The following is a 23,759-nucleotide window of genomic DNA, read 5'->3' as shown; positions in this document are numbered from 1 at the left end:
CAAAGCTTCTATTTCTGTATCATAAGATGCTAAGTACACAATGGAACTTAAAAGTTTGTTACGGATGAAATCTGCATGTGAGTGAGCATATTCTTTCATTCTTTGATTTATTATTTCATCAATCAGTTGGTATCAAATGTTCAACCAGGTACACTCACCACTAAATTTGGGCATGCCTGCAAAGCTTCCAGAACGCCTGGAATGCTAAAAGCCTCATGGCCCCGTACCCTTCGCCTCTCAAGGTATCTAGGATGAAGGCCATAAAGCTGTTCGACATCTGGCATCTTCTTCAATAGTGTTAGAAAACTGGAATCTGTGAAGCCTGAGAAATTCAGAAGCATTTAGAGGCAAGTTAATCTTTGTATTCATGAACATTTATTAGGCACTTGTCATTTCTGTCAAAAGTTACCAACAACAAAAGGTTTCCTTTTTAAAGTTTCCTAAGACTAACACTATGGCTGAACAAATGGTTAAACAGAAAATATATTCCTTTAGTAATAAAGGAAATGTTTCAGAAACCCCACTTATCCTGAATTAATATTTTACAGAGCTGAGGCTTTTAATTTATGATTGTCTTTTTGTTGCTGCTGCTTTTAAGGGACACAAATCTTCGACTAGGGACAACACACATTTAACCTGGATAATTTGCACCTATTACTGGATTGGTGGGTGAGGAGGGACCACCTACCTGATCAGCACTACCCTCCACCCCTCCCAAGGTGCTCTCTGATCCAAAGAACCTCTAAGGCTCTGCCCTAGAGCACACAACTAAAAAAGGAGGAAGATATGATCCTCACCTTCACGAAGCTCACAGTTCTAACCTAAATCCCATCTCAAACTAGGTTCTCTTGGTCTAACCATTTCCTAATAACTACTCTATCCTGTGTTTAACTACCACTCCCTGGACATTTCAGAGAGTTCATTCTTCTGAAAAAGACAGATCAAGTTAGCTAAGAGAACATAAGTGAACCAAACTGAAAGGATGCTGAGCTGACAGAAAGCTATTTATCTGGGAGGCCAACTGTGTTCCATCCACCAGATGGGAACAGAGAGGCAGGTTACTTTCACAGCAGGGGTTTTGATGAGGTAAGGAGGGAGACAAGTTTCATTAGGTTGATACTTTATTTAATCTGGGGTATTTTGTCTTTAATGGAGGCTGTCAGAAATCCAACTGTCTGCTCACTAATGACAAGCAAAAATATTAACTCTCAAGAATGTAAATGGAGCCCCAAATCACTAAGTCTTACATACTAAAGTTTTCAAAAGTTGTTCTATTTGAACAGGGCTGGTCCAGATGACTGTGGTAACCTTAGAATCACAAAACTGAAAAGTAAGAAGAGACCTCAAAGATTACTTGGTCTGATTATACTAATAGTTCTTATTATCATCATGTAGAATAACCTTCACTAACTGAGCCATTCAATGTGCTAACAATTCTACGTTTTTTCATCTATTCTCCCAACCCAGTGAAAAAGGTAATCACCCCACTTAGGAATATAAAAATGAACCTGAAAGAATTTAAAAGCTACTGTGTGAAAGAGCCAGAATTCAAAACCAAGTCTGACCACTGCCAATGTCCATCCTCTTTTGTCATACACTCTCATCAAAAAATGGATATAGTTCCAGCTTGTTTATTGAGATTGTATGAGAACCCAAAGAAATCACATATGTAAACCATAAAGTACTACATAAAAACCTTAGTTATCATTATTATATAGAGAATCAGGGCCTAAACTCCAGGTTTAAACTATTGCCAGAGGGGCATTAGTAAGCAGGGTTAATGAGATCTTATTCTAGGCTACCGACTGTTTGCTTTGACCCTCTTTTATTGCAGGGATGGGAAGCCTTGGGCTCACAGGTATTTATCACAGTCTGAAAGAAATCAGCAATACGCAGACAGATTCTTCTCTAATTTGATAAGGGGCAGAGATCTTAAGGCTCAGGCTATATCACATGGGAGCTCTGCTATCCTGCCTCTTTATACAGTGCATTAATCCCATTGCTGGAATTCCTGCTGGTCTAACCTCTGTTAAAGCATATCTAATCTAAGGACTGATAGTCATTTTCACATTTCCCTCATTTTTTTCCCCCCTTTCCTGCTATAAATGATTACTCTCTGGAATAAAAAAAGTCCTTTTCCCTCAGGACGGTTTCTTTGAAGTATTTGAAGACAACTGTGGTTTGCCTCCCACCAAGCTAAGTTCTAGCCTCAGGTCTTTGCAATGTTCTTCACAAAAAGGTATATATACTGATAACTAACTGGCCAACTGAAGAGTTACTAGTTGACTGATGACCTTTCGAAAGGATATGGCACCCCAAACTGTAAAATATTCCAGTACCGCAGACAGTCTATCCTGTTCCACTTCACTTGTCAAGGTTCCCCCATCCCACCCTCATCACATTTTCAAAATATCAGGATCTGGATAATGCTGATAAGATGTCGTTAAACAAGACATTCAAAATTGTTACATAACAGTAACTAAAAGTCACCAGTTAATAGACTGGTGTTAACTGAGAAGAAGCCTTGATTGGCCCTTCATTTTAATTCTTCCCTTTCAGGTGTGCTCTGCTTAACTAAATGTATCAACTTTCTTTTCTGGTCTCTACCTGAGGTCCATTTGTGTGATTAGGCTACTAAGTCCGAATTCTTCACCCAGAAGACCAATGCCTTATTTGAGAATCTCTAAGACCTTATATAGGCCTTCCAAAAGTGCTAAAGAAATGAAAGCTCCACAAGTGCAATTTCTGTGGCCTGCTAGAGCAGTTTTACACAAATTGATTAATATCTGTTTAACTAGAGGCTGCCGTTAAGGGGTACAGGGAAGCTATGAAAACCTGCGTCATAGAACAAAGGACACTTTGTCTAATATGAGAGACATACATTGAGTTCTCCGATGGTACATTTGTGGAACAGGCTGATGTAGTTCCTTAAGGAAATAAACCAGTAAAGCCTCCGGCAAAACATTTTTCAACCCAAATGAACCTAAGTAATTTAGATAAAATTCACCTACAAGGTGACTTAGATTGCCTATCTAAAGACAAGTAATGTTTGATGGGAATATTATGAGGTTCCAGTAGGATTCCAGGGTACCTTACAGGCTAGATCTACTTACCACTTGGCATGTATTCCCACCACCGCCCTGCACAGAGATCCACAACCCTCACCACTCTCAGATATAGGGTCACTGCTTCTTTTAGCTTCCTGGAGAGACATTCCATACACATGATATCCTGCAGAGGGAGGTACCTTTGTGAGAGAAAGAAACTCATATTTATCAAGTGGGTAAGTACTTCCTCTCACCAACAGGTTACTTTTTGTCCTTCTTCCATTCTCCTACCCCTTGAATGAAATAAGACCTTAGGAATATTCACAGGGTTTTAAGATTAACATGCACATAAAACTTTTCACTAAAAACAAATGAGTCAGCAAATACTCAAGCATCCAAATAAAGTACTGAGCTCCCTCCATAGGGTGTTTGCTAAAACCTGCCTTTCTCCTTTTAAGTTTTTACAAACAAAGAAAATCTCAAGAAAAAAAAAGGGAAGAAAAAGATCTTAGTGAATTTCAAGACCTGATGATAAGGGAACATGAGAAAGAGAGAATTAATCAGTTTAAACATGGCCAATATAATTTTACAGCTTTTACAGAAATCATTTCCTGTAGTAGCTAAAAAAATTCCTCTCTGCTCCCTCAACACACCCAGAAACTCTATTTTCTCCATGAATACTAAAGTTTATAGTATACAATTTCTTTTCTAGATCTTTTTACTTTTTAGGTCACACACAAGTACTGCATAAGCATTAAGTGAGAACACCTCGTCTCAACTACAATTTCCTCTTTTACAACTCCCCGTTATCTCTTCCTTCCTGAAACTTTTCAACTAACCTGCACTTTTGTTGTTTCCAATAAAAGCAATATATATTTTGAAATATCAGAAAATCTCATCTCTCTCTCTCTTCCTAAACACACCTCCATATACAACTACATTAAAAAAAAAAAAAAAGGTAAAAACTACCCTTTACTGAGGTTGTATTGTATCACAGACACTGTAATGTAGTCACTATTTCACAACCTGACGAAGTAGGCTGTACTTCATTTGCCCTCCCCCAATCCTTTTTCTTTCTTTCTCTGCTAGGCTGTGTTCCCTACCCTTCCAGCTGCCGGCTGATTTTGGCCAACACATACCATGGGCGAAGGCTTTCTGCTATTCCTAGTCTCCTAGCTGAATTCTTTAGCACTCCTTATTGGCTCCATTAACCCTATCTAAGCCTCTCTAAATAGTCCCTTCATTAAATGATCTTCAAATTCCAGCCAAGTGTATGTACCTTGTTTCCTGCTAGAACGCTCACTGATATAACAGGTACTATTTTACAAGTGGCAAAATCGGCTCAAAAAAGTTAACCTGCAAAAAGTCAACAACTAGGAAAGAGGAAGGAAGAGCAAGGATGTCAACACAGTTGGATCTGACTCTAATTCCTAAAAATGAAGCTAATTCTAAAAGAAAAGTCCAAGTATGCCTGCTGAGCATTTCTCTGCTCCATTTTTTTTCTACCTCTGGACACGCTCTCTTCCCCTTCAAACTATTTAAAGAGAATAAAATAAAATGTAATTTTCTTCAAAAAAAAAAAAAGCATTATGGGTAACTTAATTTAGTCTTCATAACTCAGATATAAATAGGATAATTTTCAGAAATTATAGGACTACACATTTTATAAACAACGAAAAATAGTGAACTTGCTTTCTGAATCAACTTACACACTAAAGTATTTTTTCCCCAAATTACTGATTGTTATCCAAAGTATATGCCTGAGTAAATATTATACTCCCTTTAATTACAAATAGATCAGTAATTGCATGAAGATGATCTTACATCATATTTACCCTCAGAAATAGAAATGTATTTTTTCTTCAAAGATACATAATCGAAGAGTTGGAGGCATTTCAAATACATTTTTAAAAAGATGTGACACTAGATTCCACTCCTTCCACTTGAATATTCTGTTTGAACTGCAAAATGTTATCGTATCCACTCTCAATTTAAAATATGGTTCAATTTGTTTACAATATGCCCACCCATTATTCAACAAATACCTAACACACATCCCCAGAAACAATTTTACCTATGCTTTCTTCCAGGATTTTAACAGCTTTATTGTTTAATTTGTTGATGCATTCAGAATTTGGTATCAGATATGACAGATAACAACATGCTTTTATTACTCTCTCCAAATGATTCCTGGGTTATGACATCATCACTGAATAATCCACTCCACTCAGCTTTACCTCACTGATGTGAATACCAAGTTTATCATAAACCAGATCTCAACATATATTTGAGTCCCCATATGGAGCCTACATATGCAAACTGTCGGTTTTACCCAACTGTCTGCTTAATTTCTCCAGTACCAAATCTTCAATGGTTGTATATTTTAGAATATATTTGAACACCTGGTAGGGTTAGACTGTTTTTCTAAAAAAACTTTCTGAAAAATGTTCAGACATTCTTCTGCCAAATGAACTTCAGTATCATTTTGTTTTGTTAAAAAAATTCTGTTATTTTGGGTTTCCTATTCCCAGACAGAACTGAACTGTGACAAAACTACACTGTGTCACACAACAACAAACTGTAGAAGATATATCCAAGTTTATGTTAGAAAAGAAAAATAAAGTGCCCATGGTTCCCTAAAGTAGCTTTGCTGTCTCTATTTTAAAATTTCTTGGGACGCCTGGGTGGCTCAGTCGGTTAAGCGTCTGCCTTCAGCTCAGGTCATGATATCAGGGTCCTGGGATCGAGCCCTACACTGGGCTCCCTGCTCAGCGGGGAGTCTGCTTCTCCCTCTCCCTCTGCCCCTCCCCTTGCTTGTGCTCTCTCTCTCAAATAAATAAAATATTTAAAAATAAAATAAAATAACATTTATCTGCAAATATTCAGTAATTTTAAAAAATTCAAAACCCTTGGGGTGCCTGGGTGGCTCAGTCGTTAAGCGTCTGCCTTCGGCTCAGGTCACGATCCCGGGGTCCTGGGATTGAGCCCCACATCGGGCTCCCTGCCAGGGAGCCCGCTTCTCTCTCCCCCACTCCCTCTGCTTGTGTTCCCTCTCTTGCTGTGTCTCTGTCAAATAAATAAATAAAAGCTTTAAAAAAAAAATTCAAAACACTTCTAAGAACTTCATAAATGGTAATTTCCCCTAGGTAAATAAAATAGTGGAAAATCCAAATGCTTGGAAAAGTTCATTGGAACTGTGTAAGAGAAAAACTGCAAATAATCTAGATGTCAGACTACAAGGGAAAAGTTAATTATTGTGTCATAGTCTAGTGACTAAAATGCTCATTATGAAGACCATGAAGCAATATGAAAAAGGGCAGAGCGGGATCAGAACCACTAACGCTCAACAAGCATTTATGCTATCCAGTGTATTGAGTGCTTTAAAAGCATTCTCTCACCGAATCTTTATAACAACATCTTTATTGATCCCTGGACCAAGGCAAGTAAGTGAAAAGACTCATGATTCAAACTCAGGTCTCCAACTCCAGAGACAAAGTGTGTTAGGGTTGTTTATTTGAATGGATAATGACTGAATGAAGAAAGCAGGGGAAACTGGAAGTGACAGATTTTTGTTGTTTTTTGTTTTGGTTTCTTTGACTGTTGTTTATAATGTAGTGTGGACAAAAATATAATTTAAAAAAGGATTTTGAAAAAAGCTTTACCACAGAACAACTTTAATGTGTGCATGCATAAAGTAATGATGGATATTATTTCACGAAACTATGATTTCAATCACTTACATACATGTACATATAAAGAAAATGTTTCTCACTGTGGGTTGTAGTCAAAGTCAGAAACACTGCCTTATATTGTACACACATGGTACCGTAATAAGAAAAGTCAACAAATCAGTTGCTAAGAATTCTGAGAAGCCTGAAATGTTAACGTAGTCTAGAGAATGGATATCCAGTAGAACTTAGTGCAACGAAAGTGGTATTCCCTAGCTTCACTGTCTGAGCTGTCCTACACAGTAGCCACAAGACATATAGGCTAGTGTAACTGAGGAACTGGACTGATTTTTAATTTCATTTCATTTCAATTTAAATGCCATAGGTAGCTAGTAACTACCATACTAGAAAGCGCAGCTCTAGAATTTGCTTCTACTTAATACGTTCTAGCGGGGTAAAAGTCAACCAAACAAAATCTTACCTAAAAATATGGCAAAGCACTTCATGTGAAAGTTGATTCATATAGTCCTTTGTTTCATCAGATATTGTTTCCTCAGATATTTCATTATTCATGAGACATGTTTTAACACTTTTCTTTCGTGGACCCATTGCTGTGTTATCTCCAGTATCAAAGAGCAAATCTTCCCTCTTGATAACTTGAATTCAAAGCACCTGAAAGCAAGAAGAGACTAGAGTAGACTACAGCACACCAACTCCAGACTCAGAAATTATCCCTAGAAAACCTAGTTTTGTAAAACGGTGTTTATTTTAAAAGAGAAAGAAGGGTACAGACCACATTCAAATTAATAAAAACATTACACAAAATGCACAGAACATCTTTTTCTGAAGAGCAGTAGAGAATATAAAAATGCATTATTTAGAATGAGCAAAAAAATAAATAAAAATAAATAAAATCCAAGGAATCAGGAGTTCTGGATTCTATTTTGTACTGTTGCTTCCTAACTAATTCACTCAATTTTCCCAAGCATCAATTTCTTTACCTGTAAGGTAAGATAGTTAAACTAGGTAACAAAACCCCTTCCAGTTCTGGGATCTCCTTATTCTAGGACTGACCATCACAAAGAAGGTAGAAGAGAAATGTTGGGTTCCAGTCCTGATCTGCCAAACTACTTTTATGAACTTGAGTCACCTTTTAATTCTTCATTTTCTGACCTATAAAGTGAGGGGATTAGACTCTACCAGTGGGTCCCAGGCCCCTTTATAAATCTGATAAGAACTACAGACCTTCTGCTCAAAAACTAAACACTATTTATGTATAATTTCAGATGGAGAATAAAATCACCCCTTTCCCTCTCCTGTAAACATTAAGGAGCAAAGGTTAATTCTCTTTTGTGTCAAATGTATGTTTTGTCTGTGTTTTAAATAAGCTTTGGTGACAGAGGAAGAGAGGGGAGGAGGGAGAAAAAGGAAGGGATGGAGGGTAGATGGAGAATTAAAGTCAGATGAGCAAGCACTCAAAGGGCTTTGTTTTATTTTATTGGTCAGGTTAAGAGGGAACCATGTAAAAACAGTGTCCTTTAAATAGCATTATCAACTATCACTGGTAAAATTCTTAAAAATGATTTGGACTCAAACTCAGAGAACTCTAGATCAGAGCTTAAACTACATCACGCTGCAGTGATGCACAGAAGTGCAGTTCCAAACCAGTGCATCTCTAGGAATAGTATCTGTTCCATTTCATGTACCACCTTTTCCTTTTTCCTAATTATAATCCTTTACTATGAAAACTTTCTAAAGCGGACTACATGCTTCTATTTTCCTACAAGGTGGACTCAATAAAAGCTTAACCTTTTCTTGATGACCTCAGGTTATCAATATGAATATCCATTATATTCTGCGATACCTCTCCTCAGAGCTATGGAAGTCTGTGGAGTTCCTGGGGATTCTTTGCTTTACAAATAAATGGGAGCAAACTACATGGCTAAGTGAATCCTCAGATTTCCTGTGCCTGTGTGTGTTCTGGTCTCTTCCCTCACTGACAGGTCACTTTTAACTTCTCACAGGTGGCAGCATGCTCGCTTCTCCCTGCATTCCACACACGCTCATGTGCACAGACACATCCCTATACCTACCTCTAAGCCCCCCTCTAATTTGTTGCCTCTTCAGCTATGGCCTAGGAAACCAATGAAATACCTTCACACAATTGTGTGCTGATTAGCATCATCAGACACCTAGCAGTACAGACCTAAGCAATTCTGCAAAGAGTTGGTGCATGAGCTACCTTGCACCGAATTTGTGACATCTCTTTTGCCTTCTCAAAAGCTTATATGTATGTTGTCCATCCCATTTTGGTTAACGGCCTTGGGAGAAATAAAAGTTTGTACTTACAACTCCCCACAAAAAAAGTTATAAATATACTCACCTGTTTCTATCACTGCCCACCTTTTCCTATTCACTGCCCTCTCCCCAGGAAAATGAATCTTTCCATCCTACAATGGCTCCCAAAACTGCTATAAGGTTATTTTGACCTCCTCCTCATGAAATCCAATAGGCTCTCTTCAAGGCTCCCCCCACCTGACCCATCTGTAGCATGGGCACTGCTAACCACTCTTTCCTTGAAATCCTCACATCATGCGACCCCCAAAGTGATATTCTCTTGGTCCTCTTCATTCCTCTATGACCACTCCTCAGTCTCCTCTGCCCATTCGCCCTAGAATCCTCTTCCGCCTGGGGCAACTGTATCCACTCTCAGCGCTTCCGCTACTGCTACTACAAAGACACCTCAAAAAAAAAAAAAAAAAAAAAAAGAATCCACTTCTAGCTCCTATCTCTCTTGAGTTCTGACCTTTACCTCCTCTCAGAAACCTTCATCTCAGTATCTTGAACATCTTCAAAAATCTTATGTCCAAACTGAACTCCCTCCACAACCACCACCACTCCTCTCCCAAAACACATTCACACACACCTACTTTCCCTACTCTATAGTTTACCATACGCCCAAATCAGAAACTGTGAAATCAGCCTCAATATGTTGTGCTCTCTCACTTCCCAGTCACTCGACTGGCTATTCTTACCAATCTTACCACAAAACATTGCTCTTGCATCCACTTCCGCAGGCTTTTAGGCCTCTATCAACCCTCACCTGGGCGACTGCAATGGCTTCCTCAGTGATGTCCCCAGGGCCTGGAACAAAGCCCACCACACAATACCCACAATAAGTAATTTGCTGAATAAATGCTTACCATACCATCCTCCACATTGAAACCAGAATAATCTTTTTAAACCATTCCTCTGAGTGCGTATTAAGTGAAAAAATTGAGATGTGGATTATTTCAAAAGTATTACCTCATTTGTGTAAGAGAAAAAGGACAAATATGCTCCTGTTTACATGGGACGTTTCTGGAAAGGCCCACAACAAAGTATCAACAGTGGTTACCTCTGGGGAGAAAAGAGGTTTAGGAAAGTAGCTAAGATTACGTTTCCTACTCTTCTCCATTATTTGAAAATTTAGATTTGTTTTGTATATTACACCTCTCAAAAAACAAACAAACAAAAAACGAATCAGCCTACAAGAAATCCCAGCTTCCACAGGATAAAATCTTTCCAGTCTCATCCCATGGCACCTTCCTAATCTCATCTTTCAATCCTTAACCCCTTGTCCTTCAGGACACTCGCTCCTGCCACACCAATATCCTCAGTTCCCCCAAACATTGATCTTTCATTCCTAATAAGCTATTAACTCTGACTAGAATGTCCTTTCCCTCCCTTTTTTGCCTAAAACAGCACTAATCTGTTTTCAAAATCTAGTTTAAATGTTAAGTCCTCTGTGAAAACTTCTCACCTCTTTCGAGCTCCCTGTGAGACTTAACATATGCTTCTCCTATAGAAACTTGTGTAGTATTTTTTTGGCCACGTTTCGGCCAGGAAAAGGGAAAGAATCTCAATCTCCTGCATCTACATGAAAACAAGTCTTTGCTCATAATAAATCCTCAAATATCTAACGTATGAACATCCATCAGTCTTTCCATTATTCCGGGTGCATCCAGTAGCTTCAAGGCTGCTAGGAGCCACCTCATTGTCCTCTGAGCATCCTGTTTGCTACCACAGCACTCAAAGATCTCAGCAACAAGCTTATAACCCTGGCAAAAATGCAATCAGATTTTAATCCAATCAGGAAACACAAAACAAACAGCTACCTGCACCTACAAATGCCTCAACAAGACTATTAACCAGTTCCGACCAATCCAACCATGGATGAATTCTCCAGCTCTCATATCTCAGCACATGCTTCACTTTTAAGAATCTTGACAGCTCTAACCTTCCATGAATACCATGTTCTTGACTTTTCATCCTATAAGTAAAAATCTTTCTTAGCCTTTCTCCCTTCTTTTTCTTCACCAAAACCACGCCACTATTTACACCCTCATCTTATGATTCTATCTTTTGCTGTTCCTTATTATTTTGCAAGCTGTGATTTTGTGGGAATCAGATTTAATAGCCCCATTGTACAACCAACACTTGAATTTTTAAACCAAACAGACTGCACCTTAAATATCATTGGGTTTATAAAAGTTCACTTGTTTAGAACTCAGAAATATTTACTCACAGATATGACTTTATACAACATTATGCAGAGATCAGGTCCCTAGCAAGCCCACAAAAACCTATTTAACTTACAGTACGCATTAACACTAACTATCGAAGGGCCTAAATTAGCAGCACGAACAAAATTTTAGGTGGAATTATATATATATACATATATATTTATTTTCTATATGATGCCTAGAATTGAAGACTTATTCATGTAGCTATCTACTTGGCAGCAAGTGTAGTGACTCCCCGGCTCTAAGCGTCTGGTGGGGTACTTGTGGAGATGAACACCAGGGTAAAAGATAAGATCTCCATCCCACATCTAGGGGCTTAACAGATCAGGACCCACAGCCAGGGGAAAGCCATCAGTCGTCTCCAAGTAGGTGTCTTAGAAATATCCAGGAGATAAAGAGCCTCCTCGTTAAAGGATTCATTTACTTGCCCTTACTACCAGTCAAACTCTATAAAGGACAACAAAATTATCTCCACTAAGGTTGGCTTCATCTTCATTGACGTGGCTATGCCGAGAGTAACAGAGGCCTGGCAACCCTATATGAGAAGAAAACAGGATACAAGACAAGCAAAATCCAAGTGATGATGGCATCTCTCCTGTCTGTGAACCCTCTCTCTTGATTGCTTTTCTTTTAGCGGGATGAGGGATAAAAGCAAGTGAGAATGGGAAAGTAGCCTTCCATACCTTGGTTTCTTCCTACCCCTATATCCAACATATCACCTTTTGCCACTTGAGAAACTCAACAAGGCAGGGAAGGTGCAAAGCAGCAGTAGATTAGAAGGGAAAGAGCAAAGGAGGAAAAAGCAACAGTAGGTAAAGATGAAACACTGAAGCGGAGCTAGCAGAGGAGTTAGAGAGGGTAAGGGAGAGGTGACTATAAATAATAGGTGAGTATAAATACGTGAAGAATATATTTTGCAGCACTAGGTGTTATTTCTAGGGTTAGCCAAGTTCTGGAGACTCAGACTCTAAACCTCAAAGAAATGTCATTCTGACAGAAGTATAGAATCCCAGAATCTCAAAAGCTGAAGGGGCCCTCAAAGCCTACCCAGTCACACAGTTCTTAATTTTTTGTGGGTCACAACCCCATCTGAGACTATGGTGAAAGCTGCACATCTTCTCCCCAAGAGGAAAATAAAACATACCTCAGACTCATGCACGATGAATTTCATACACAATTTCAGGGGCTTCACAGACACATCAAAGCTCATCCAGAGGTCCTTACCTAAGACCAGCTCCCTCAATTTCCAGATGGACAAACAGAACCAGAGAAGGTAAGTCATTTGCCCAAGGGCACGTATTAAGTGTCCTTCAAACTTCTCAGCCTACGCTACACACCGTATCATCAAGTCAGGCTCCGCACCTTGGCTGTCCCTCCGCATTCCAGAGCTACACCCCAGTACTCCGAGATGGGCTTCTGGATGCTCTGACAGAACTGATGCTGACCACACCCTGCTTCACAAATTAGGGTTTGTGGTCCATCTAATTTAGGGTCCCACACCACAGCTTTTAGCAGTCCTGGGTATCCTACAGTCTTTCGGTGGCAGACCTTAGCCACTGGAAGCATCTTTTTCGTCTGGGTGGTGCAAGTACATTCTAAGTAGTAAGTCTGAGTTATCTATGTGTGTTCTTTAAGCCAGGGGTCCTTCTGTAATACAGTTTCTCTTAGGTGTGCTCTTCTCCTTCCAACTGGCCAGTTCAAATCTCCTCTCTGCCCAAACAGAACTACACTATTCTCTATTAATTCAGTTCATTCTGTTTGCTCCCAAATTTATCCCCATCTTTTAATCCCTAACCCTTAAGGCTATCTCCACCTCTTGCAGGGGAGCACTAACATTTCCTTGCAATATCAAGTTCTTTTCCTTTTAGTCCTCTATTTCCACTGTAGAGGTTTTAACACTTACTATTCACAATTCTGAGAATGGCTGATATCTATAAAAATCCTATATAAATCCACTCCTTCACTCCCTAAATGTCACATCTAAAAACCTTCCTATACCTCTACCATCCTGCTAACATCCTCCACCATCCCTGACTTATTCTACTAATTAATCCTTTCCTCAGATCACACCAGGCCTTCCCAGGTGCATGTTTATCTCTTATTAACATATTTTACAGGGCAGAGATAAACCAACTTATCTTACAACTAACCAGAAAACTTAGGGATCTCTTGTTCTATAAAATTTTCATAATTCTGAACCAATTTCTCATTCCGTATCTAATTAACAGTTCTATAGAGAAACTCCTTTTCTTGATTGCTGTTATCTGTTCATCCATCTATCTCCTCTATCATTTACTGCCTACTAAGTGCTAGGTGGTGACAAAGTCTTTCTTCCCTTGAAACTTACTGTCTTAGAATGCAGACAGACTCTAACACCAGTTTCTTATAACTCAGTCATTTCCAATACTATAGTTTAAATTACCTTTCATTACCCTCATCAAAAATACCTTTCTCCCATTTAAAACTTCCCCACGTCTTCAATCATCTATCCGGTCAAGGGCTTTCCTGCCCTTCAGGTTCTTTTTTTTTTTTTAAGATTTTATTTATTTGACAGAGACACAGCAAGAGAGGGAACACAAGCAGGGGGAGTGGGAGAGGCAGAAGCAGGCTTCCCGCCGAGCAGCGAGTCCTATGTGGGGCTCAATCCCAGGACCCTGGGATCATGACCTGAGCTGAAGGCAGACGCTTAACAACTGAGCCACCCAGGCGCCCCTGGCCTTCAGGTTCTAATGCCTTTCTTTAGTTTCTATTGGCTTCAGCTTGCTCTTATCAAAATAATATTGCATGTCACTTAATCTGACCTAACATCATAGATCCTAACATCAATCATAGAGCTTTTATGTCTACCTAGGATAGCCTCTCTTCCCTAAAGAAGTGCCACACCACATCTGCCAAACTGCTTAAATAAAGAACAAACAAACACAGAATTCAAGTGCCAAAAGGGTCTAGGAATCATCCAGTCCAACCCTTCATCTTCTCGATAAGGAAAAGTGAGGCCCAGAGAGGTAAGCTGGCTTGTCCAAACATACAAAGTCAGAAAGTATGAGTCCTGAAGCAAGGATACAGGTCTTAAACTCCAGTGCAGACTAATTTTATTTTACTATGTCACTTCACCTTACTGAAGCCTCATTTTTCCTTTTTCTCTTATGCTATGCCTTAGTATATTTTTCACTTAAGTGTATCCCTGCAGGCACACATTCATTTAAACAAACACACACAAGGGGTGCCTGATTGGCTCAATCGGTAGAGCATGCGGCTCTTGATCTCGGGGTTCTTAGTCTGAGCCCCATGCTAGGTGTAGATTAATTTAAAATAAAATCTTAAAAAAAAAAATAAACACACACATACAAGTCTATATTCCTTACCCTAAGAGAACATAAGAATCACAGCACTGCAAATTTTGAAAGGAGGAAAGGACCCTCAGGGATTACCTAAACCAGTAACTGTCAGAAGTTAAAAATTACAAGCACAGATTTTTCAATCTACAGGACTACACAATATGTAGCTTTCCACATCCCACCACTTCTCTCCCCCAGAAAATCATGGTCTTATAGAGCCATTATTTTATTCTTCAGTTGTACTGAGAGTATGGGAAAGAGGATTAAGAACCAGTGACCTAATCCAATGTGCTCATTTGCCAGGTGAGAAATCTCAAGTCCAGAGAGTCCAAAGGAATTTGCCCAAAGTGCCAGCAAGTTAATAGCAGGTTTAAGACAAAAAAACCAAGATCTCCCATTCTTCACGCAGGTGTGTTTTCACACTGCTGGTCTAGATTTATAAAACAAAGTCGTCAGGACAGAGCTTCCCCCTGCACAAGAACCCTCCTAAGTTGCCCTTGGCCAGTTTGGTGCCTGGAAAAACATGGTAGACATCTCTTATCAGTCAACTCCTGGCTATCCAGGAGGCAGGAAGACAAGCTGTTCAGGTCTGTCTCTAAGGAAAGACCCCTTTAAAGGGAGTTGAGAACCTGATCTTCGGAGCTAGGAGAAGCATAGGAGGCAACTAACACTTTCATTTTACAGATAAGCAAACTGCGCTACAGAGAGGGTAATGGAACTGGGCAAGGTCACACAGGGAGTCGGTGGCGAGGTAAGACTAGAACTTGAGGCTCCTGATCCCAGGGCTGGCCGCCTCTTGCTCAGAGACATCTCCTCAGTACGCTGACTGCCGGTCTTCCCTAACGTACTGGCTTAAATACTGACAACGTTAAAATCGTAGAATTCGTGACCCCCGGGGTGGGATGGTGTCCCATAAATTGCCCAGGCCAACCCCCCACCCCGCCCCCCATTCTGAGGGAACCAAAACTCAGAGAGGGTTCTTTATGCTAGAATCTTCGGCCAGATCTGGACAAGGTAAGCAAACCCCTCAACCAGGGCCTACAAGGCCAAGACCCACAAACTCAATCCCGGCTCTCCCGGGAGCTCTAGGCCTGAAAGGAGCCCGAGACCGAGAGCCCAGGCGGTCGGGAGCCCGGGAGCCCCGGAGCCCCCATCCGGCCGCCTCCACCCCGCCGCCCACACCCCCGGCTCTGCAGCCCGCCGCCGGTCCCCGGGTCCACTCGGCCGCCGCCTCACCTACGCCGGCCCTCCGTCTGTTATTGTGGTCGAGAGGGAGGGAGAAGCGCGACCGACACTTCCCGCGGCCCCCACCGCCGCGGCGCTTCCGCTTCCGCCGCCGCTCGGGCATTTCCGGAGGGTTGCCTTCCGGGGCTGGGCTCGTTCCTCGTGTCCGTGTTGGGTGTGGGACGCAGGCGTCGAGTCACGGCAGCCATGTTGAGCGTGGCAGTTCGTGAGGCGCTGGAGCGGGTCCATCTTACCGTGGCGGCATTGCCGCGCCGGAAGGGCTTAGAGTCGGAGGCGGGGGAGGCAGTTGCTTTTCTGTGGTTCGCAACTCAGTTCGCCGGTGTTCGGCGGCTTTGGGTAAGCTTTTGGACCTTGCGTTTGGCATTTGCAAAACGACTGCGTTCCAGTAGGGATTTTTCCAGAATTCGTTTAGCTAAAAAAAGAGAAATTTTTTTTTTTTTTTTTTGGAGAAGGGTCGCGGGGGACAGTTTGAAGATGTTAACGTTAAATCAGCCCTTCTCTATTTGGGGGACGTTGTTTCTGCACATAATTAACAGCATTTTATAGGTTTCAAAAGGCTCTCACATGAGTATCTCATTAAGAACTCCCTACCACTCTGACATATGGGCAGGACTCACTTAATCGGTTTTCTTCTTTGTTTAATGGATAAAAATTTATCTTCAGAAAGGTTAATTTACTCAATGTCACACAGGTGGACTGAAACGCAAAATTTTACCCTCCACATCCCACGTTCTTGCCGCTGCATACATGTAAGTAAAATGGACTAAAATGCATAAACTAAAATAGATACAAATAACCTTTAGGAAAGTTAGTGTGCATGAGACCCAATTTGACAAGACACAAGGCCAACTAGACGGTTCTGCCGTAGAAAGAACTGAAGATGGACTTTGGAAGGGGGGCGCCGTCCTTCCTAGTCCTTTCTTGATGCCAAACCTGGTTTTTCCTCTTTCCCTACTATGGTTTGGCATCATGGGTTTCAGCTTATCATGGCAGTCACAGTTCTAGCTATGCAATTCCAGGTGTCAAACCATGTGTCTTGATTTAGGGCTCTGGGAAGAAAAAGCAACAAAGCCTCATCATATTTATATACTATTCATCTTAATCCCCACTTTCATATTACATTATTTCTGTAAGTGAAAATAGTCCCGTTGCCATGTTAGTTGCTTCCATCGATTTCTTTCATATTTGAACTTAAATAAATCAAACAGTAAAACAAACCTTGGCTTTTTCTGTTTTCTGGATTATTTAGAAAAACAAATAGGAATTATATATGAAAGTGTCTAGCACTGAGCCCGGCACAGATACAAGTGATTCAATAAAGTTTATTTCAGTGCAAATGGGTTGAATCTTTATTTGAATATATTATTGAATGTGGTTAGCATTCCTCCTTCAGTAAAGAGTACTATGGTGGGACCAGAAATACTCACAAATAAGATACGTTTCCTACTTCAAATTTAGAAAGGGAAGCAAAAACTTATCTACAAATACTGTAATAAATGCTGAATAGAGATGTTTTCTGAGTGCTATGAGTGCCTGCTGTCTATAAGTAGACTTAAAAACTAGTTTTAACATTCTTTTTCTAAGATTTTATTCATTTGTGGGGGGCGGGGAGCAGAGGGAGAGGAACAAGCAGACTCCCTGCTTAGTGCAGAGCCAGATGCGGGCCTCAGTCTCAGGACCCTGAGATCATGACCTGAGCCAAAATCAAGAGTTGGACACTTAACCGACTGAGCCACCCAGGTGCCCCGGTTTTAGCATTTTAAGGTAGAAGGTGTGCATCCCTTTACCTCCAAGATTTTTTTGTTCCTTGGTGATGTGGGTTTTTATTAGAGTCCTGAGCTAGTGTTCCCTGCTCTCATACAGTAGCATCATCAGGGAAGCTCTTCCCTCTACAGCGAAATCTGCCCTATACTAAATGGCCCTGAACCACTGTGGGTTTGTTTTTTTTTTTAAATTCTTACTCCCTGCTTTTTAATAAATTTTTTAAAGATTTTATTTTTATTTCATTCACGAGAGACAGAGAGAGAGGCAGAAGGAGAAGCAGGCTCCCCCGAGGAACAGGGAGCCTGACGCAGGACTGGATCCCAGGACCTGGGCGCTTAACTGAGTGAGCCACCCAGCCACCTCTTAATTAAAATTTTAAATACCTCTTACTTCTCATACTCCCATAGGTTCTAGCACCAGCCTCTCTTCTCCCTTGAAATGTCTTAGGCCCTTAAATAAGGGCTGAACATTTGTTGGAAGGTCTTAACACTTAAGAGAACAAGCTCTGGTTGAGGATAGGGGACAGGGTTTGTTAGGTCCCCTTCTTATGGCTATGGGGCCTGTGTAATGCAAAACTGCAGGAGGTACCATGCACATTGGGGTCATCCACATTACGCTTGGAGTCAAGTAATGTGGCAGAACTCAGCTATGAATTAAATACAGTATTTTTTGAGAAGTATATCCTTTTATAGCTGCTTCAGCTGAGAAACTGTGTATTCAGTGGTCAGCAATGCAGGCTTTACAATTTTAGAAGTTTAGAAAGATCTGCTTCAAGTGTGAGTTCCTCTGCTTACTGGCAGAGACCATGAGCAAGCATTTCAATTCTCAGCTTCAGGTTTGCCAAGTAAAAATGGACATCATTATGGTACCTACATAATAAACCACAGCAGAATTTAGTGGTTAAACACAATTTGTTATGATCTGTCATGATTCTGTGGGTTGACTGGATTTGGCTGGGTGGTTCGAGCTTGGGGTCTCTTACACATTTGCAGTCAGATGTCAGCTGAAACTATAGTTAACTTCAGGCTCAAATGAATGTCACGTTATTGGCGATTCAGGCTGGAAGCTCCCTAGGGGCCCAGCTAGAGCTATCCAACAGAGTGCCTGCACATGGCCTCTTTCTCTGGTTTGGGTTTCTCACAACAAAGTGCTTGCTTAGGGGGCTCTCAGAGACCATAAATGCAGAGAGTGAGCTGTTCCAAGCAGTAAAGTAGGACTTATGATCTAGCCTTGGATCCCAGAAGTTACTTCTGTCACAGTCTATTGGTCAAGAAGACACTAAGCCAGCCTAAATTCAAGGGGAAAAGAGTAAGACTCCACCTCTTGATCGAAGAAGTAGCAAAGAATTTGTGGCCATCTTTAATTTACCACACTACCTCATTTATTTGTTTTTAGTTTATTTGGACATATGTACATTTTATTAGCACAGGTAACAAAAAGAAAGCCTGGTAACCCCACCAGTACAAATAGTTTTGCGTCTGCAAGTGAATCATTCTTTTTTTTTTTTTTTTTTTAACGATTTTATTTATTTATTTGAGAGAGAGAATGAGAGACAGAGAGCATGAGAGGGAGGAGGGTCAGAGGGAGAAGCAGACTCCCCGCTGAGCAGGGAGCCCAATGCGGGACTCGATCCTGGGACTCCAGGATCATGACCTGAGCCGAAGGCAGTCGCTTAACCGACTGAGCCACCCAGGCACCCAGTGAATCATTCTTTACATGCTTTTTAATTGTGTAAAAATATACATAACATAAAATTTACCATCTTAAACATTTTTAAGTGTGGACTTCAGTGGCATTTAGTATATTTACATTGCCATGCAACAATTACTACCAGCCACTTCCAGAACTTTTTTTTTTCTCTTCCCAAATTGAAACTCTATACCAGTTAACTCCCATCCCTGCCCACCCCCCAGCCCCTGGCAACTATTGCACTTTTTGTCTCTAGATACAAATCATATTATTTTTTGTCCTTTTGTGTTTGGCCACTTTCACTTAGCATAATCCCTGTTTCATCCCTGTTGTGTCATGTGTCAGAATTTCGTTCCTTTTTAAGGTTGAATAATACTCCATTGTATGTATATACCACATTTTGTTTGTCCATTCATCCATTGATGGGCATTTGGGTTGTTTCTACCTCTTGGCTATTGTGAATAATGCTTCAGTTACCATGAGTATGCAAATATCTCTTCTAGATCTACCCTTCCATTCTTTCACATATATATCCAAAAGTGGATTGCTGGATCATATGGTAGTTTTATTTTTAATTTTTCCATTCGGCTGCACCATTTCACATTCTCACCAGCAGAGCACAAGGATTCCAATTTCTCCACATCTTTGCTCTCTTCTGTTTTTTTTTTTTTTGTGAGGAAATATTTGTAACCCACTTAGAACAGTGCCTGGCATGCATCAAAAACTCCACAAAGCTTAGCTGTTATTATTTGACTGTCCAGAGCCCTCTTTTCTTTCCTTCTTCTCGCCTATAGTTGAAGTTGCAAGGGCTGAACTCTTCGCATGTGGTATTTCTGAAGTTCATTTTCAAAGCATTTTACACTTTCCCAAGTTACATAAGGAAATGCTAAGAAAGGATATTGTACATAGGTATATGCATAGAGAATTGCAGTTTCAAAACCAAACACAAGGTGGTAGATTAGGAAAAAAGAACAAAAATATAACAACAATAAAAAAAACAAAACGAGAGAATGAAGGAAGGTAGGAAGAGAAAGAGAAACAGGAAAAGGAAAAACCTGCATGGGAGGCTTTTGTAAGCCTGAGCTCTGAGTAAAGCATTAAGCAACAAGGCCTTTGTTTTTTATTTTTATTTTGGACCAAACTATACCAGATCAAAGTTATGTCACAGGAAAGTGAAAAGATTGAGGATGAAACTTAAGAAACTAACAAGCTTTAGGGGTGCCTGGGTGGCTAAGTCGTTGGGCGTCTGCCTTTGGCTCAGGTCATGATCCCAGGGTCCTGGGATCAAGCCCCGCATCAGGCTCCCTGCTCAGTGGGAGGCCTGCTTCTCCCTCTCCCCCTGCTTGTGTTCCCTCTCTTGGGGTCTCTCTCTGTCAAATAAAAAAATAAAATCTTTAAAAAAAAGAAAAAACTGACAAGCTTTCTTTTTACAATACTTGTGTTGTGTTTTCCCTGTCACTACCTCTAGGGCAGGTCTTTTAGCCTGATCTCTAGAGATATGAGAGCACAGAAGTTACTCTTTAGAAAATTATTTGAAATGTCAAGAGCTATTTACGTTCAGTAGACATTTATTAAAAAGATTTCATGGAACCTGGGAATATATTAGACACCAGGGCAGCAGAGATGACCAGGAACCAGTCTCTGCTCCTAGGCAGGCTGGAAGACATGTTCTGAACAAAGAACACTTCAGGGGAATGCCAGGATGCCCTGCAGCACAGCGGGCACCAAGTGAGTCCAAGCTGTTTGCAGCTACACTTGAAATAACTGCTGAGCACCCTCTTTAACTCACTTTTCCTCCCACTATGGTCTTCTGTGTCACTGCTTCTTAATTGTGTCCCTGTCTCCTCAATCATCCTGGCTCTAGCCTCTCCCCTGCAAAGTCTTACTTTGATTATGTTTGTTTTGGTTTTGCATTCTTTTAATCACAATGTCACTCTATCGGTCATTTAAATACATCATCACATTTAATCCGATGAATTCTGTGACCTACGTACCGCTTACCCTGTTTTATAAACAATGCAACTCAGGTTCAGAGCGGTTAAGTTTTTTGCTAAAGTTCACACAGCTAGTAAATTGCAGAGAATCATTATGAAATCTGAGCTATCTAACTTCAAAACCCATATTCCTCATTACTAAATGGTACACTCTTGTAATTTTTTCCTCCAAATGAAAATCTGATTAATCTTCCTAAAGCATACTGTGCATTATAATGGCTCTTTTGTGATTGAATTTTTAACCTTCATGTATACATTTGTAACTTGTCAATCAGATGTCCAAGGCCCAATACACATTGGTTGTGGCCTACCATTTCAATCTCGTTTCCCTTCACAGTGTGTTCCAGCTGCACACGGGAGTCACTGTTTGCCCTTGCATACCCTGTGGCTCCCCCTCATGTTAGCTGAGTGAGCAAGTTACCTCCCTCTAAGTAGAAGGTGAATCAGTGTCGTTCAGCTATTACAAGGAAAGAAATGGAAGATGGGCCCCTAGGTGGACCCAGTACTGCAACAGAAACTGATGGTCCTTAAATTCCAAAGATAACAGGGAGAGAACAGTTGTAATTTTTAAAACTGATTACATTTTGGGCCTCACGTGGTTCATTCATTCAATATATATTTCCTGAGTGCTTGCTCTGGGGTCAGGCATTGGACTAGGTGCAAGGAAACAATTGTGATGGCAAACCTTCCGTTTGGTAAGGGAAGACAGATAAATAGCATAGAGGTGAATTGGTTTCTCAAAATTGAACAGATGTGGGGGGTGGGTACACAGTTAAGTTTTATTGAATGAAGGAATTCATGAATGAATGGATAAATCTAATACACTCAATTTTTCCTTTTAAGTGCTTCAATTGCTTCACAAACAAAACCAAATAAATAAACTTTATAATCCTATTCAAGTAAATATAAGTATGGCAAATGGCAACTTCTCAAAATGCCAATAATATTTATTTTTATTTATTTATTTTTAATTTTTTTTGAAGATTTTATTTATTTATTTGACAGAGACACAGCAAGAGAGGGAACACAAGCAGCGGGAGTGGGAGAGGGAGAAGCAGGCTTCCTGCGGAGCGGGGAACCCTATGCGGGGCACGATCCCAGGACCCTGGGATCATGACCTGAGTCGAAGGCAGACGCTTAACGACTGAGCCACCCAGGCGCCCCACCAATAATATTTAGTTTTAACAAAATTCTTATTCTTTCAACTTAAAATTCTAAGTTTAAATCAAGACTCAATCAAAAACTTTGAATTAGAATAAGATTCATTCCATTATATTCTTTAATATGCTATATTTTCTTAAGACAAATATTTTAAATGACATTTATAGATTGTTTCTGAACACATAATAGTAATGTAGATATAATTCAAATCTTCATTTCTATATTTACATTGAATCTTTTGGGGATTATAAGACACTTAATCATGTAAAAAAAAATTCTGTTTCCTGTCTGGGGATTGTAGTTGCATATTAATTGGAGGTTTGTTGGACGGGGTCCCAGTATTCCCTTCTTCCCACCCCCACCCCTTTTCCTTTTGGCTCATGAGCAGTAAGGACACTTGACTGGGGAGGTAGCAGCCATTATCTCCTCATGTAGATGAAGTCTGTAAGAGAGATGATGAAACCAGCACTTAAAGACTAGCAGAGGGTAGAGATGGACTCCTGGTATTGTTTAAGTCTGTGGCTGCGCTTGAGTTAAGACCCACCCTGAACTCTCCTAATTGCATGAACCCACACTTTTCTTATTTAGCCTAAGCTAAGTTGCAGTTGGATTTTCATCACTCTTTTTTTAAGATTTATTTATTTGAAAGAGAGAAGGGAGGGACAGAGAGGGAGAGGGAGAGAGAGAATCTCAAGCAGACTCCATACTGAACACAGAGCCCAACACGGGGCTCAATCTCACGACCCTGAGATCATGACCCAAACCTAAACCAAGAGTGGGATGCTTAGCCAACTGACCCACCCAGGTGCCCTGGATTTTCATCACTCTTAACCAAAAGAATCCTGATATATTTCCTATGATTGCTAGCCATTGTCCTCCCTTATTGTTTCAAACCTTTACAAAACATTTGTTACCCCAAATAGCCTTGAAAGTGCTTGAGGAATGAAGGAAGATGGGGAAGGCCTCACTTGTACCAAAGTGGTAGGGAGTGAGGCATCAGTATCAGGTGAAATGAGAAGCTGATGGAGAACTCTGCAAAATTAGAGATACAGAGCAAGTAGTAAAAACATAAATGCCCTGGGGTCCTCTTACCAAACTTCCCATGGTTTGTGGAATGGGAAGTCAAATAATTTTGTATGTGTTTGAAAGCATGTTTGAAAGCATATTTTCCAGAAGGCTTAGATCTCTAGGTGACATTTCCTTGCTTTCTACCAAGATAGTAAAGTGTTATTATGATACAAAAATAGTTAATTGTAATAAGGCAAAAAAAAAAAAAAAAAAAGCAGGG

At 40.4% G+C, this 23,759-nt stretch overlaps 1 protein-coding gene across 3 annotated transcripts in view; it reads right to left on the bottom strand.

The window, feature by feature from the left end:
* Positions 1-15,955, bottom strand: part of FBXO38 (F-box protein 38) — a 54,451-nt gene extending 38,496 nt beyond the window's left edge. For all 3 annotated transcript variants that reach the window (XM_032395245.1, XM_032395246.1, XM_032395247.1), the window contains exons 1-4: positions 15,855-15,955; positions 7,197-7,387; positions 3,114-3,247; positions 159-322 (exon numbers count right to left, since the gene is read on the bottom strand). In XM_032395245.1, the coding sequence (XP_032251136.1) occupies positions 159-322; positions 3,114-3,247; positions 7,197-7,324 (426 nt within the window). In that variant the 5' untranslated portion in view covers positions 7,325-7,387; positions 15,855-15,955. The remainder of the gene's footprint in view (positions 1-158; positions 323-3,113; positions 3,248-7,196; positions 7,388-15,854) is intronic.
* Positions 15,956-23,759: the final 7,804 nt, after the last annotated feature.

The sequence above is a fragment of the Phoca vitulina genome, unplaced genomic scaffold (genome assembly GCF_004348235.1).
Source record: "Phoca vitulina isolate PV1807 unplaced genomic scaffold, GSC_HSeal_1.0 scaffold83, whole genome shotgun sequence".
NCBI lineage: Eukaryota > Metazoa > Chordata > Mammalia > Carnivora > Phocidae > Phoca > Phoca vitulina.
The sequence above is the reverse complement of the archived record's forward strand: the minus strand, read 5'-3'. Positions and strand labels throughout refer to the sequence as shown.